General features: G+C 37.7%; 1 protein-coding gene across 1 annotated transcript in view; it reads left to right on the forward strand.

The window, feature by feature from the left end:
• LOC139952971 (uncharacterized) overlaps positions 1-15,954 on the forward strand; it is a 37,770-nt gene that overhangs the window by 3,745 nt on the left and 18,071 nt on the right. The window contains exon 2 of the mRNA XM_071952321.1: positions 7,780-8,359. Coding sequence (XP_071808422.1) covers positions 8,272-8,359 — 88 coding nt within the window. The 5' untranslated portion in view covers positions 7,780-8,271. The remainder of the gene's footprint in view (positions 1-7,779; positions 8,360-15,954) is intronic.

Here is a 15,954-nt window from a genome sequence, read left to right on the forward strand (position 1 = left end):
TAAAATAACAAACCTGTGAACATTGACCAGCCATGTGGTCGTAGCAGTTGCGAAAGAATAATTGAAGCAAAAAAAAACATCCTTGTCGCACAAGTTGAGTGCTCTCAGCTGCCTTGAATTCGAGACCTCAGCTAAGTGAGAACTTTACTTCTTTCACAAAAACTACTTTACCTTAGAGGGAGCAGTTTCTCACAATGTTTTATACTATCAACCGCTCTCCATTGCTCGTTTATACCAAGTAAGTTTTGAGTACTTACCAATAGTGTCCAGTGCCTTTAACTACGTCTTCGGGCTACGAAAGACCTTTTCAACATTGGCTACTGTTGTCGGGCTCCCAGAATCAACGTAATGAAAAAAGTGAGATCTAATAATAAAGGACCAGACTTTTGTGTATCACCTTTTTGGCGTGGTACGATAGAGTGGATTTGGCTACTCGTTGAAGTCACTAGCCCCAAGCGAATGGCTAAATATACTTACGGAATGGCTACATACGGAAAGGCTAAATATACAAACTGAATGATTACTGTTGATGGGCTCAGAGTCTTTGTAATGATGTTAGTGATAAATGGTGAAAGACCAGCTTTTTTTGTATTACCTTTGGCGTTGTACAATAGAGTGGTTCTGGCTTTGGATTTCGTTGAAGTCACCACTAGCCCCAAGCGAAAGGCTAAATAAAGTCGAGAATGGCTACATAAGGAAAGGCTAAATTTACTGAATGATTACTGTTGTAGGGCTTAGAATCGTTGTAGTGACATTAGTATTAATGGTGAAAGACCAGACTTTTGTGTATCACCTTTTTGGCGTTGTACGATAGAGTGGGTCTGGCTACAAGTTACTAGCCTTAAAGGCACCTGGAAATAGATTTTTTTTTCTTTCAAACATAAGAGTATATGCTTACGAACAATAAAACAATTTTTTTAGTAATTGTTTGTCACGATGTATATGTTTAAAAAATATATAAAGTTGTTTGGGGTCTGACTCCGCCTACCCCTTTTGTGACGTCAATAGAAGCAGACTTTGCCTGCATCGGTATAGTAAACACACGTGCAAAGTACATGTATGTCCAATTCGTGAGTTGGTACATTTCAAAAAGTGTTTTTCTGCATTCAGCAGCAATACACCGGGTCGGCATTGCCGGAAAAAACAAACAAATCTTTTTTTGGAATGTACAAACTCACGACTTAGTCCGTACATGTACTTTGCAAGTGTGTTTACTCTACGCATTGCAGGCAAAGTCTGCCTCGATTGACGTCACGAACAGCGCCCTCTCGGGTCGGGGTCTACTCTTAAATTTGTAAATAACATAAGAACTAATTTTTTAAAACCTTAGTTAACTGTTTATTCACATTCCACTCATCAAAACACATATATTAGTGACAAAAGCTTTATTTTGAAAAAATACCACTTCCAGGTGACTTTAAGCGAATGGCTAAGTAACTTACGGAAGGGCTACATACGGAAAGGCTAAATATACGTCTAGCGATTGACTTCTGTTGTTGGGCTAAGAATCATTGTAATGTCATGTAATGAATGGTGAAAGACCAGACTTTTTTATCACCTTATGCGTTGTACGATATAGTGATCTGGCTACTCGTAGAAGTCACTAGCCTAAAGCGAATGGCTAAATATAATTACGGAGTGGCTGCATTTAATACGGAAAGGCTAAATATACTTATACATGCTTATACCGAATGACTTCTGTTGTCGGGCTTAGAATCCATTGTAATGATGTTAGCAATTCATGGTGAAAGACCAGCCTTTTTGTGTTACCTTTGGCGTTGTACAATAGAGTGATTCTGGCTTTGGATTTCGTTGAAAGTCACCAGCCCCAAAGCGAATGGCTAAATATACTTGGGAGAATGGCTACATAAACGGAAAGACTAAAATATACTAACTGAACGATTCCTGTTGTATAGGGCTTAGATACATTGTAATGATGTTAGTGAAAGACCAGACTTGTGTGTACCACCGCGTTATACGAAGTGTAGATATCGGGCTATGGCTACCGTTGAAGTCACTAGCCTAAAGCGAACGGCTAAATATACTTACGTAATGGCTACAAACGGAAAGGCTAAATATACCACAAAATGGCTACAAACGGAAAGACTAAATATACCAAAATGGCTACACGGGAAGGCTTATACTATCGAATGGCTACTTGTGTACCGAAAGGCTAACAAAACTTTCGAATGGAAAAATATAATCCTGCTAAGTCTTATTTTGGTCGCGTGGGTTTGAATGGAGAAGACGAGCGGTTTTTTTTTTTCTTTCTTTCTTTTTTTCTTTTTCTTTATTCTTCTTCTTATAGGAGGGGGCAGCCTATTTAATATCGAATCATCTCATTTAGGGGTGGAGAGGCAAAGGTTGGGGCGCCCATTATCCCATCTGGTTACGCCACTGAAAATGGAATGGTGAATAATTGTTTGTGGGAAAAACCTGTATTCAAGATGGCATTATAAGGGGGAAAGTTAAACGCATTCGTAAAATAATGTGATTACAAAGGCCATCATCGTGTCAAATTTGTGGAAGAGTTGTTGTTACAGAGAACAACATTTTATTTTTTTGGAGTCAGTTGAGGAAAAACAAATTTCTTTTTTTACAAAGATGCCGTTTTTCATATGCCAAAATTAAAATTAATAACAAACGATGTAGACGTAAGCAAATTTAATTATTATTATTAATACAATTTTGTTTAAAGACCAGAAATTTACGTTAGTTTTCAATTTGATTAAATCTTTTCATTATTATTTGGCTTTTAAGAAAACACGAAGTTGTGTGCTCCCAAACTCAATTGGTTTTTTTATTTTTTTTTTAAATGAAAATATTTTTAGCATAAACTTATCAAATTAGTTCCAGCAATTAAATAAATGTCATGGCAACCCAAACTGCAACCAATCGCAACCTCGTGTGTGTGTTGGGTATATAATAGTTTAACTTGCTGTCTAGCCGTTGATTAAACTTGAAGACAAAAATAGAGAGGGGCTAAACATCAACAACAAAATTCAAAAGGCCAAAATTGTATTTCTAAAAAGGGGGAGGAAAAAATGTTGGGGTTGTATGGTGGCGTTGTGCGTTATTATTGCGGCTGTGTGCGACGTCTGGCCAGAAATTAAACAATACGTTTTGATTGTCGCGATCAATAACAAAGTGAACCTTGATGATTTCCACTGTTGTATTTAATTACATGTCTTTAACGACAATTTCCTGAGGAATGGGGAAATATTTAACTGCTTGAATATCAACGAACAAGCCGCGATAATTTTGAAGAAGAAGAAGAAGAAAGTAACGAAGGAAAAGCGACGACGTAATAGCCACGGCGGGCGGGATGCATGTGTTTTTAAAGACACTGGACACATTGGTAATGTCAAAGACAATTGGTGTATCTCAACAAATGCAGAAAAATGCCAAACCTGTGGAAATTTGAGCTCATATTGGTCGTCGAAGTTGCGAGATAATAATGAAAGAGAAAACACCCTTGTCACACAAATTGGTGTGCTTTCAGATGCTTGATTTCGAGACCTCTTTTGGACCTCAAAAGAGGTCTCGAAATCAAATTCGTGAAAATATACTTTTTTCTCGAAAACTACGTTACTTCAGTGGGAGCCGTTTCTCACAATAGTGTGTACTATCAACAGCTCCCCATTGCTCGCTACTAAGTCAGTTTTTATGCTAATAATAATTTTGCGTAATTACCAATAGTGTCCACTGCCTTTAATCAACATCACTTGTCTTCATGATTTGAATCTTTCGATTCTTTGCCCTTGCATTAAAGGCAGTGTACACTATTGGTAATTACTCAAAATAATTATTGGCATAAAACCTTACTTGGTGACGAGTAATGTGGAGAGGTTGATGGTATAAAACATTGTGAGAAACGGCTCCCTCTGAAGTGCCATAGTTTTAGAGAAAGACGTAATTTTCCACGAATTTGATTTCGAGACCTCAGGTTTAGAACTTGAGGTCTCGAAATCACCCATCTAAACGCACACAACTTCGAGTGACAAGGGTGTTTTTTTCTTTCATTATTATCTCGCAAGTTCGATGACCGATTGTGCTCAAATTTTCACAGGTTTGTTATTTTATGCATATCTTGAGATACACGAACTGTGAAGGCTAGTCTTTGACAATTACCAATAGTGTCCACTGCCTTTAAAACCTTGAGTTGTTTAGCGACGTCGAAAATGAAGAAAATTAAACGTCAACAAGCTAGGAAAACATACGGTACAATTTAGTGGTATTTAACCATGAGATAAAAATAAAAACAATGGGATGAATTAAGATGAATTCTGAATAAATAAGAATGATCATGAAATAGAACCTGAACAGTTATCCACAGTTAAAGGCACTGGACACTATTGGTAATTCCTAAAAACAATTGTTAGCATCGAAACTTACTTGGTAACGAGCAATGGAGAGCTGTTGATGGTATAAACATTGTGAGAAACGGCTCCCTCTGAAGTAACGTAGTTTTTGAGAGAAAGAAGTAATTTCTCCCTAAATTTGAATTGAATTCATGTTCTCAGCTGAAGTCTCTAAAAGCACACATTTCTTTTCTTCCATTTCTCATGAAAATTTGGCCACCAACTGAGGCCACATTTTTCACAGGTTTGTCGTTTTTGCGTTTTGTTGAGATACTCAAGTGAGAAGACTCGTCTTTGACAATTACCAAATGTGGCCAGTGCCTTTAAAGGCAGTGTACACTATTGGTAATTGTCAAAGTCTAGCCTTCACAGTTGGTGTATCTCAACATATGCATAAAATAAGAAAACTCAAGTTCTAAATCTGAGGGCTCGAAATCAAATTCGTGGAAAATTACTTCTTTCTCGAAAACTACGGCACTTCAGAGGGAGCCGTTTCTCACAATGTTTTATACCATCAACCTCTCCCCTTTAGTTGTCACGAAGAAAGGTTTTATACCAATAATTATTTTGAGTAATTACAAATATTGTCCACTGCCTTTAAAGGCATGTTATGTTTAGTCATTGGCAAACATCAGTGTTCTCACTTGGTGTGTCCCAACATATAAACAACAAATCTTTTAACAATTGGGCTCAATTGCAAGGCAGACAGAAAAGCTTCCTTTTTTGCATAAAATTTTATCCTTTCAGATGCCTTAGAAAATATTTAAACGGAAATTTGCCCACCTTGACCAGATCTCTTAAAGACACTTGATGGACACTTTTGGTAATTGTCACACGACGTTGTGTGCTGCAGATGCTTGATTTCGAGACCTCAAATTGTAAACTTGAGGTCTCGAAATCAAATTCGTGGAAAATTACTTCTTTCTTGATACCTTCGTCACTTTGGAGGGAGCTGTTTCTCACAATGTTTTATACTATCAACCTCTCCCCATTACTCGTAATCAAGAAAGGTTTTATGATGATAACTATTTTGAGTAATTACCAATAGTGTCCACTGCCTTTAAGTCATGTGTTAATCTGTGAACATGTTCCAATTGTACCCAAGTTACGCACATGCTATATAGAGGAATACACAACAAATATGTCATGATTTATAACCATAATAATATTAATGATAAAATAAAGCATAGATCTAAGATCATGTTCACGCCTTGGGCCTAATTGCTCACTGTCTTTGCAAGGGACATTATTAAGAGCAACTACTTTAAATCTGACACCCTAATGATTTTTCTCTCTAAGGGGACGGAAGCCCCACTCTGTGTGAGACTCTTTCAAATATAACCTTACAAGACTAAAAATAAAGACACAGGCGTAAGATGTTGAAGACGATGTTGATGATGAAGTAAGAAGACGCAAATAAGATAAGACACTGTCAGATCCTCCTTGCACATCCCCACAAGGAGCAAGGAACACATGCAATGAAATTAGCAAGCGCCCGAGGTGTCTTCATCTGAAGTTAATAAGAAGGGGCGTGAGGGATTGGCCTTGAGGGGGCTGAACTTTTATATACGGACGGTCACGTGTATTCGATTACGTGGTGAGGTTGAAGAAAGAGGGGGTGGTTATGAGTTTAGTGACTGCCTCAAAATTGACGCTCCGTTTTGGGGGGGAGTGAAGTCACATTGATTTGAGCACGAGGGAGTAGTTATTTTTGTCACTCGGTGAACCTTGCTTTACATGTGTCCCCATCTGAGGTGGTCTTGCTGAATTTAAAGGAACTGACACTATTGGTTATTATTTTTAGCATAAAAACTCACTTGGTAACGAGCAATGGAGAGCTGTTTGTAGCATAATACAATGTGAGAAACGGCTCCTCCCTCTGAAGTAATGTAGTTTTTGAGAAAGAGATAATTTCTCACTAAAATTTTAAAAGACTTCGCAGGCATGAAACTATTTTTATGTTGGGATACACCAAGTGAGAATACTGGTCATTGACAATTACTAAAGGTGTGTGCATTTAAAGGTCCCTGTCCAGAGAGATAGGGGCCTTTTTACGGTAGAACATCCACTCGGCAGGGCCGTATATTGAGAGAATACTACGACAAGTTGCAATATAAGAAGCCTTTTTGAGTCAAATAAATTGCATATGGGCAAATACAGGGTGTCAGACTAGTCTGTCCATTGGGTTGTGCTGCATTCGGACCTAAAATGGCGTCCAGCAACCACGTGATAAAAGAAAACTTGTCCAAGTCGCATTTATCTCAATACACAGTTCTGGCTGCCGGTGTCCCCCCCCCCCCTTCCAACCCACAATTCATTTAGGGCGACACCACTTTTACCCGTCATTCTGTTGTTAATTAAACTTCCTTGCAGCTATTGAAAAGGTTAAACTCTTTGTTTTCCTACGCTTTTGTCTTCTATTTGTAAATATATTTTAATTTTTTGGGTAAACAACTTGTATTGTATAGTGTGTTGGCAAATCAATTATCGGTGGCATTGTGTGCACGTTAATTTGTACAATCGAATTCGCGAGGTCCTCTTTGTAATACTGTTTTGCATGGGTGGTTCTTTTGTGTGGGGAGATCTTTGAGCGCACAGACCATCAGCGCACGGCAGAATACCCATTGTTAAGTTGTCACTTAAGGTAAGAAACGTTATTAGTTGAGTCACCTGCGTGCTGTACTATGCGGCGTCTTAATTGAAGATCACCGAAGAAAATTTTTGACATCTTGAGAAGAAAAAAAATCAAATCATAAAGGGTCAAAAGGAGAAGGAAAAAAACCGATGTGTCTAATTCAATATTCATAACTGAGAATTAATGATATGCAGACATTGGTTTTCTATCATCTTACCTTGTTTGCTTCGACTTACTGATGAAAAAAAGAAACGAAAATCAAATTACTGAAGCTTGAAAATTGTCAAATATTGAGGGAAGAAATTAAATTTAGCCATCACTTTCTATTGTTGCCGTTGCCCCAGACGTCCAAAATGAATTAATGTTATTACAATTCATCTAGGTCTCTCGTCATATCTCTCTCCCACCCTTTTCTATTCCTCAATTACTGCACTGTGGCGGTACTTTTCTGCGCTGGGGTGTCCTTTGTCATATTGCACACTGCGAGTAATTACGCCATGCTGTTCGGCTCATCTAATCTAATTGTGCAATACAGCATTTTCATTTTGCCATTTACTTGGGTAAAATAACAACGGCGCATAGAACTGCGAGCCGACGTCACACGCCGGACTGCACCAGCGCGCATCACCGACGCGTAGTAGATAGTATAGAAGTAGTGTCCGGTAAGATGACACACACTTATACAGGCGCTACCGAGTGGTAAGGATGTAGCTATGCTCATATGCTCATACCCATTTTACGAAACCTCATCCTTCTCTGTGTCTATTATCGTATCTTTACCAGATCAGCATTGGTTAACTCGTGCTACCACAACCAGCATCACACGGCATCCTGAAACTGGAGATGTTGAACACCTCAACCGTAACCCTCCTCACTTCGAAAGGAAAGCCTACCGACCAGAGTGCAATCTAAAGGAGACAAGTACTCTAAAAGCTGCAAACCATCTCTGGTTTTAAAAACACTTGTATGGATCTTCTGGCATCGTGGCTGTTTTAATTACTCTTAATGAAGTTTGGACATCCTGTTTGGAGGGGAAAACCTGCGTCAATTTTTCGAGAGTGGAGTCTTACTCAAGATTGAATCAAGTCGTTGTCTTAACCCATATGTACTTTTGATGCCGCGTGAATCTCTATAAACATTGCATCAGCTGTTTTGTTGAAACGCACTCGTTTCATCTGCTCCACTTTTACCGGCTGCCTCTCTGTCACAACTTCTCCGCGACCCATCCACGTAGCAAGGGTAACCAAAAAAAAGGCGCGAAAGTGCTTGACAACCATGTATTGTTATCAGTGTTCGTCTGTTCATGCTCCGCCATCTCACCTCGATGTATCGCCTGGAACATGCGAAGGGTCCAATTGTTCATGTGAGTATACCTCTTTATTTTTTGATTTTTTGTAACAAGAATTCAACTAACACATGAAGAAATGCACCGACCATACAGTCGACTAAATATGAAAATTTCAAATGAAGTCATCGGATGCTTTTTTGAGTTTTCTCAAATTACTATCTTTTGCAGAGCATACGTCCGTACCGTGAATATTATATTTATAATTTCACGCTTACGTTTCTGACATGTGGGCTCGGTTTCTTTTATAAGGTTGCAATGTACACTAGAAGAAAATTAGGGCCGTCCAATTGTAAACATATAGATGAGGGGACAAAGGAGTCAGTAATCAAGAGCGGGTAATTGAACTATAAACAAACAATGTGGCCGGGTCAGGTGGGCTGGCCAGCAGCGTCTCTCCGGATATTACTACCGGTGTGTTAGTGCTCTATCAACCGTTAGCCTGCCTTGCGTCTTACGCGGTCAAACTCGTGACAAATTTAAGTACAGTTTTCTGAGGAGCTTGTGTATTTCTTGCTGCTCTATGTCAGTTGCGATCTCAACATTCCCATGGTTATACCCACAGAAGGTGTTGGACAACATGTCTTGATTATAATATTCTGGAAAAACAAATTGAAATTAAATTCATTTTTATCATCCATGACTTTACATAATAATTTTTTTTACAAATTGAAGCATGAGTGCTTAGAATTTATGTGACAACAGCTTGTAGATGTGTCCATATTTTATTGATTAATTTTGCATGAATGATGACGTAGCCACATTTTCCTCTTACATTACGGCCTTGAACTTTGCGGATCAATGAAATATTACACCTCCTCTAAGATGTGATAATTTGATACTGGAAATATAGATCAGAGCCAGAAAGCAACAGTCACTATCGCTACCCACAAAATATCTATCAAGTTGTCATCGTGAAGAAAGTTTCACTTTTGGTGATTTCTCCAAATTAACGAGCATAGAAGACTTAGTTGGTAAATAGCATTGGATAGCTGTTGATATTATTAAAAGTAAAAATAAACATTGCTGGAAACGACCCCTTTGAAGTAATGTAGTTTTAAAGGCACGTTTGGTAATTGTCAAAGACCGGTCTTCTCACTTGGTGTATCTCAACATAAGCATAAAATAAACAGGCCTGTGAAAATTTAAGCTCAATTGATCATCGAAGTTGCGAGAAAATGATGAAAGAAAATCACCCTTGTTGGACCAATTTGTGTGCTTTCAAATATGAATAAAAAAAACATCTGGCTAGAAGTCTTTTATTATTTTAGTGAGAAATTTTCTCTTTCTTAAAATCTATGCTGCTTCAGAGGTAGCCGTTTTTCACAATGTTTTATACTATCAACGGCTCCCCATTGCTCGTTAAAAGTCATATTTGTTTTGAGTAATTACCAAATTTTGTGTACCTTCCCTTCAGAGAAAGAGACAATTTTTTTCACACAAAAAGGTTTACTCAGGCATCTGAAATTTAAAACACAATCCTATGCAACAAGGGTACTTTTCTTTCATTATTCTCATATAATTTGTATGCCCAATTGAACCCAAACGTTCACTGGTTTGGTATAAGCATGTTAGGATACACCGAGTAAGATTAAGTGTACCCTGCCTTTAATGGGAAAAAAATCGAAAATTCACGAACCGCATGTCAGAGAACATATATAATAGATGTTAAATTTGCATCGGGGATAAAGAATATTAATTTTGGTTTTTACCCATACACCGATGTGTGTTAGCACTGTATACTCAGTACTTTCCCGAGTCCTGTGAAAAAATATCACAGGCATGTTACTCGGGTGGGATTCGAACCCACGACCCTTGCAGTGTCTTACCAGCTAGACTACCGAGGTTGCCCGGCAGCTATGAGGCAGTTTCGAATCCTATGTTTTGGAGAACATTTGGAGAACATAGTTTGAATATGATAAATGCTTCAAAACATGACGGCTTTCTTAGGCATCTGAGAGCACACAATTCAATGCAAAGGCTGTTTTTTTTTTCATCAATTATTCTCTCGCAGCTTCGACAACCAATTGAGCCCAAATATTCACAGGTTTGTTATTTAACGCAAAAGTTGGGATTCACCGTGAGTAAGGATGCTGGTCTTAGACAGATTACCAAAGATATATATCCTGCCTTTAACGGAAAAAAAATGCAACCCGCATGTCAGAAAATATATAAGTTTAATCTGAGAAATGTTTCAAAACATTGTGGCTTTCTTAAATAGGTATCCGAGAGCGCACAATCCTTGCCACAACTTTTTTTGTCTTTCATTTTTTTTTCTTTCAGCAACTTCGATTATAGGCCTACCAATTGAACCCAAATGTTCATGGATATGTTAGGATACATCAAGTGAGGATACTGGTCTTTGAAAAATTATATTATATTGAAGTATCTTCTGCCTTTAATGGAAAAAAATCGAGAATTGGCGAACCGCATGTCGGAGAAAATAAAGGTTGAATCTAAGAAATGCTCCAAAACATGGTGGCCTTCTTTTAGGCATCTGAGAGCGCACAATTCTATGCTACAATTGTGGATGTTTTTTGTTTTGTTTTTTCGGTGTTTAATTTTTTTTACGAACAACATGTCAGAGAAAATAAAGGTTGAATTTGAGAAATGCTTCAAAATATGGTGGCTTTCTATCTGAGAGCACACACTTCCATACTGCAATTTGGGGTGTGTTTTTTTATACTTTTTTTATTTTGATTACTAAATTGAACCCAAATAGGATAAACATCAAGTGAGGATACTGGTCTTTGATAAAAATTACCAAAAGTATATTATCCTGCTTTTAGTGGAAAAGGAAAAAATTAAAACTACATGTCAGAAAAAAATATAGGTTGACATGTTATAAGGCTACGTGTGTATATCACCGCAGGCGATGCGTGTACTTAACGTCAAGACAACAAACCAATAACCAAACAAAAAAAACCAAATGCTTTCTGTACCTGACGTGATCATGTCTGCGCCAATTAAGGTGCTTTTAAAATGAAGCGGCAAAACGTGATCAAACGTGATTGAATTAGAAAGCAAGAGGACCATCTAAAGGCCTTGGTACGGCGCTCGTGAAGAAACCATGGCCTTTCACTGACAGCCACATTGTGTATTGGTTACCAACCCAGTTTCAGGAAGTTCTTGAAAGAATTTTTAGTCCTATATGCCCCTGGCCATTGCCTTGGTGCTATTTAAATGCTCCAGAAATATACAAAAATACCATTTTTTATAGGAATAAACTCAAACTATCCCATAATCTATTTTCGTTTCAGTTAACTTAAAGTTTATGTCTCTGTTTATTCGAGAACTGTAACAGATCATACAAGAGTACCTTTTAAGCTTTAGTTTACAAAAACTAACAAAACATTCGTTACCATAAGCTGCGAGAAAATAATGGAAGAAAAAACACCATTGTACTTCATAGGAAGCCGTTTCACACAATGTTTTATGATCAACAACTCTCCATTGTTTTTTTTACAAAGTAATTTTTATGCTAATATTATTTGGGGTAATTACCAATGCCTTTAAATGAACAATAACCTGACCGCGTCAATAAACTCATTATCTCACAGCTCATTCTTCCCATTGTTAATTGCATTAAAGCAATCAATGAAGTCATTTTTTTGTGTTGTAAAACTTTCTGCAACACAATCGCCTCAATGTGAGAATCAATCGATTGGCCAATAATTGGTTTTGTGACGTCATTGATCGGATATCTCGGATCTTATTAGTTCATGACCAAACACTGACCTGGTAAGAAATACCCCCCTCACCGGTGACACTCCACAATTCAATATTTTTTATGACGTTTATTCCTTACTCCTTTGGGGGGAAAATACAATGTACTTTGCAATTGTGTTTACTCTACGCATTACAGGCAAAGTCTGCCTCGATTGACGTCACGAACAGCGCTCTCTCGGGTCGGGGTCTACTCTTAAATTTGTAAATAACATAAGAACTGATTTTTTAAAACCTTAGTTAACTGTTTATTCACATTCCACTCATCAAAACACATATATTAGTGACATAAGCTTTATTTTGAAAAAATACCACTTCCAGGTGACTTTAACTATGAAGAAATTAACTATGTACATAGGAGCGAGAACATGAGGCTGTTAGAGTAAGGCGAGGCTTGTGGAAAACAGCCTCCAGACAAACAAACAAACAAACAGCGAAGCACGACACAAGGACAAGACAGACAAAGTTGGCACCTTGTAAACCATTATATGGTGCTATCAAGTTTAGGTATCATAATTAAAAAACTTTGGCCCACTCACCTTGCAGTAAATACTTGGCGCTTAATAGGGAAAAGGCGCGTTATAAATTCGGTTAACGACAATGACATTACACAACGACAAAATACAAATAATAAAAGTACCAGGCTAACTGTCGATGACAACAATAGATAAGTAGTGAAGGAGAGAAAAGGCTACGTTACATAGTTAGCGCGGAGGACTCTTTCATACGAGAGCTTAAATCGAGCATAGCTCGCTAATTAACGTAATTAACAATGAAGCATAGCACTGGTGTCCCATTCACCGACCAAGCATTATTCATGAAGCAACATTACGTTTTTGTGGTTTTATTGAGTCGGAATAATTGTCATTATAGTTCTTCAATTGAGTTAATTCCAGTACATTGGTTGCCACAAAACACTATCATAAATTTTAATCAAGATAACTTAAAGGGAAGGTACACGTTTGGTAATTACTAATAAAAACAAATATTAACTTAAAAACTGACTTGGTAGCGAGCATTGGGCAGCTGGTAGTATAAAACATTGTGGGAAACGACTCCCTCTGAAGTAACGTAGTTTTTGAAGAAAGAGGTAATTTCTCACTAAAATAATAAAAGACTTCTAGCTGAACATTTGGGCTCTATCTGTCATCGAAAATGCGAGAAAATTATGAAAGAAAAAACACCCTTGTTGTACAAATTTGTGTGCTTTCAGATAGGAATAAAAGACTTCTAGCTAGAAATTTTTTATCATTTTAGTGAGAAATTACCTCTTTCTCAAAAACTACGTTACTTCAGAGGGAGTCGTTTCCCACAATGTTTTATACTACCAGCTGCCCAATGCTCGTTACCAAGTCAGTTTTTGAGTTAAAATTTGTTTTGAGTAATTACCAAACGTGTACCTTCCCTTTTAATGAAACTATGTTGTATATAGGCCTACATCTACATTTTATATTTGGGATTTTTAAAAATTGAACGGTTCAACAAACCAAATGTACACTTTGCATTTGATTGGTGTGTTGTTATTAGTTTGACGGTTAGGCTTCAGAAACTCGAAAACATTCCCTGTTGAAGATATCTCTTCAACAAAATCGTACTTGTGGGTTTAATAATATTATTCAAGTCGTTGCCAACAACATTCAAAGTTAAATCGTGGAAACGGTTCAAACTTTATTTGGTTACTTATTTTAAATCTTTAGACATACACAATGATTACAAGTTGGACCGGGGCTGTCAAGGTTAGAACAAAAGTATAAAAAACGTTTGTTATAAAATGCATATGGTTAGAAAGATGTTTAAAAAGGAGAATACAATGATCCACACACATTTGCCCCGAAATTACGTGGTTTTCCTTTTACTTTGCGAACTAACACGGTCGGCCATTTATGGGAGTCAAAACTTTGACTCCCATAAATGGCCGACCGTGTTTGTCGACGAGGTAAAAGGAAAACCACGCAGTTTCGAGTGATACTTGTGTGGGTCATTATATTCTACTGTTAAAATATCTTTCTAATCATTATGCATTCTATAACAAACGGTTACGAACGATTTTCAAAGACTAACTCGACCGATCCAAGGCAACGTGTTCCTTTAAATGAAGCAATTATACTCGCTAATTACTTAACGAAAAGGAAATGATCGACTTGTTAAAATCTATTCTCTAAATCGATGCAGAATTTCCTGCAGCACTCAAAAATTAATCAGCTTGATTACGCCTAATTATCCTGATTTAGATTATTCGTTTGCTTGTTTGTTTTTCTCCAATGAGAAGCTACGTTACCATACCGAGGCTGGAGGGAAAATAGTCTGATACCCTGACTTACATCAGTGAGAAGTTCCGTGTTTTTTTTTGTTTTTTTTTTGTTTTTTTTTTCAACCCGCGTCAGCGTGGTGACGCTTTCTAAGGGAGACGGCATGCTAAAAGCCACTTTACACTTTCGGCACAGAAAAAAAAAAAAAAAAGTTCACAGAGTTACAAATAGTTTACAGGGTTTACAGTAGGTAATGGTGAAAGACTTCTCTTGAAATGGTATTCCATTAAATGCTTTACTTTTCGAGAAAACATTAAACAATTATCAATTCTCGTTGTCGAGAATTACGGATTTATTTTAAACACCATGTCATGACACGGCGAAACGTGCGGAAACAAGAGTGGGTTTTCCCGTTATTTTCTCCCGACTCCGATGACCGATTGAGCCTAAAATTTCACAGGTTTGTTATTTTATATATAAGTTGTGATACATGAAGTGTGGGCCTTTGGACAATACTGTTTACCCGAAAGTGTCCAATTGCTTTAAATTGAAAGATTCCCGTCTGCGTTAACACATTAGCCGCATGCATGTGTCGAGTAAAAGAGGTACAATCTTATGCTACCTCTAATGGACATAATTGGGAACAACTCATAAATTGTTAATATAAACACTTACTTGGTAACAAGCAATGGGGGAGATATTGATAGTATTCGTAGTTTTAGACAAAGGGGTGTTTTCCACTCATCTTCAGGCCTGAAGCCGTTTATTGTCATCTAAAAGTACACAAATTTGTGCAACAAGGGTAATTTTTTTTGTAATTTCTTGCAACTACACGATGACCAAATTGAGCCCAAACTGTAACGGTTTCGATCGTATGCACATTATGTTGGAATACACGAAGTGCGTAACTGGTCTTTGTTTGAGAACCACCAAACGTGGCCAGTGCCTTTAAAACACAAAATTGTTTTGAGTTTTTAAAATATCTTTCCCGTTCATCCATAATATGTCCAAGTGACAGACAGAGCCATGTTGCACACTCTCTTCAGAGACTTCAAGTATGCACGTTTGTCATCTTATTTGTTGGGTCGGTTTGCTTGTTTGGTACAAATCTGTGTGTGTTCACTCCGGTATCTGTTTGTCTTTCCCGTACATTTTCATTGCCTGTCTGTCTGTCTGTTTGGGGTTTTGATTGTATCTCAATTTGGGGTTGAGGTTTCTTATACCTTCGTTTCCCCGTGGTTGTTTACCGGCATGTTGTGTTTTCTAGCTCGTTCCTTTCCTCCAAATCCAAGCTAGCGGGGGTTTTGTTGCGTGTAAAAGCTGTAGGGAGAACCGTGGCCTCTCTGATACGGCCCCGGGGGACCGAGGGCCTTACAGTCAGGCAAACCCCATAATCAAGTTAGCCTTCCCCGTACGTCGTTCTTATGCATCAGCCATCGTCCAACTCACAGGTTATGAATAATACAATTACTAAATTACGTCGGCAGTAATTTCCCCCCTAATGCAATTATAGGGGATGTGCTTAACGGAGGCTTTTGAAATATTTAGTCCACTGTCAATACAATTATAATGAGTCAAAATCGTCTGTATAATGTAAAGCTATTACAGTTTTCCCTGCTAAATTTAATTTCACAATCG

This window comes from Asterias amurensis, chromosome 21, assembly GCF_032118995.1.
Source record: "Asterias amurensis chromosome 21, ASM3211899v1".
Taxonomy (NCBI): Eukaryota; Metazoa; Echinodermata; class Asteroidea; order Forcipulatida; family Asteriidae; genus Asterias; species Asterias amurensis.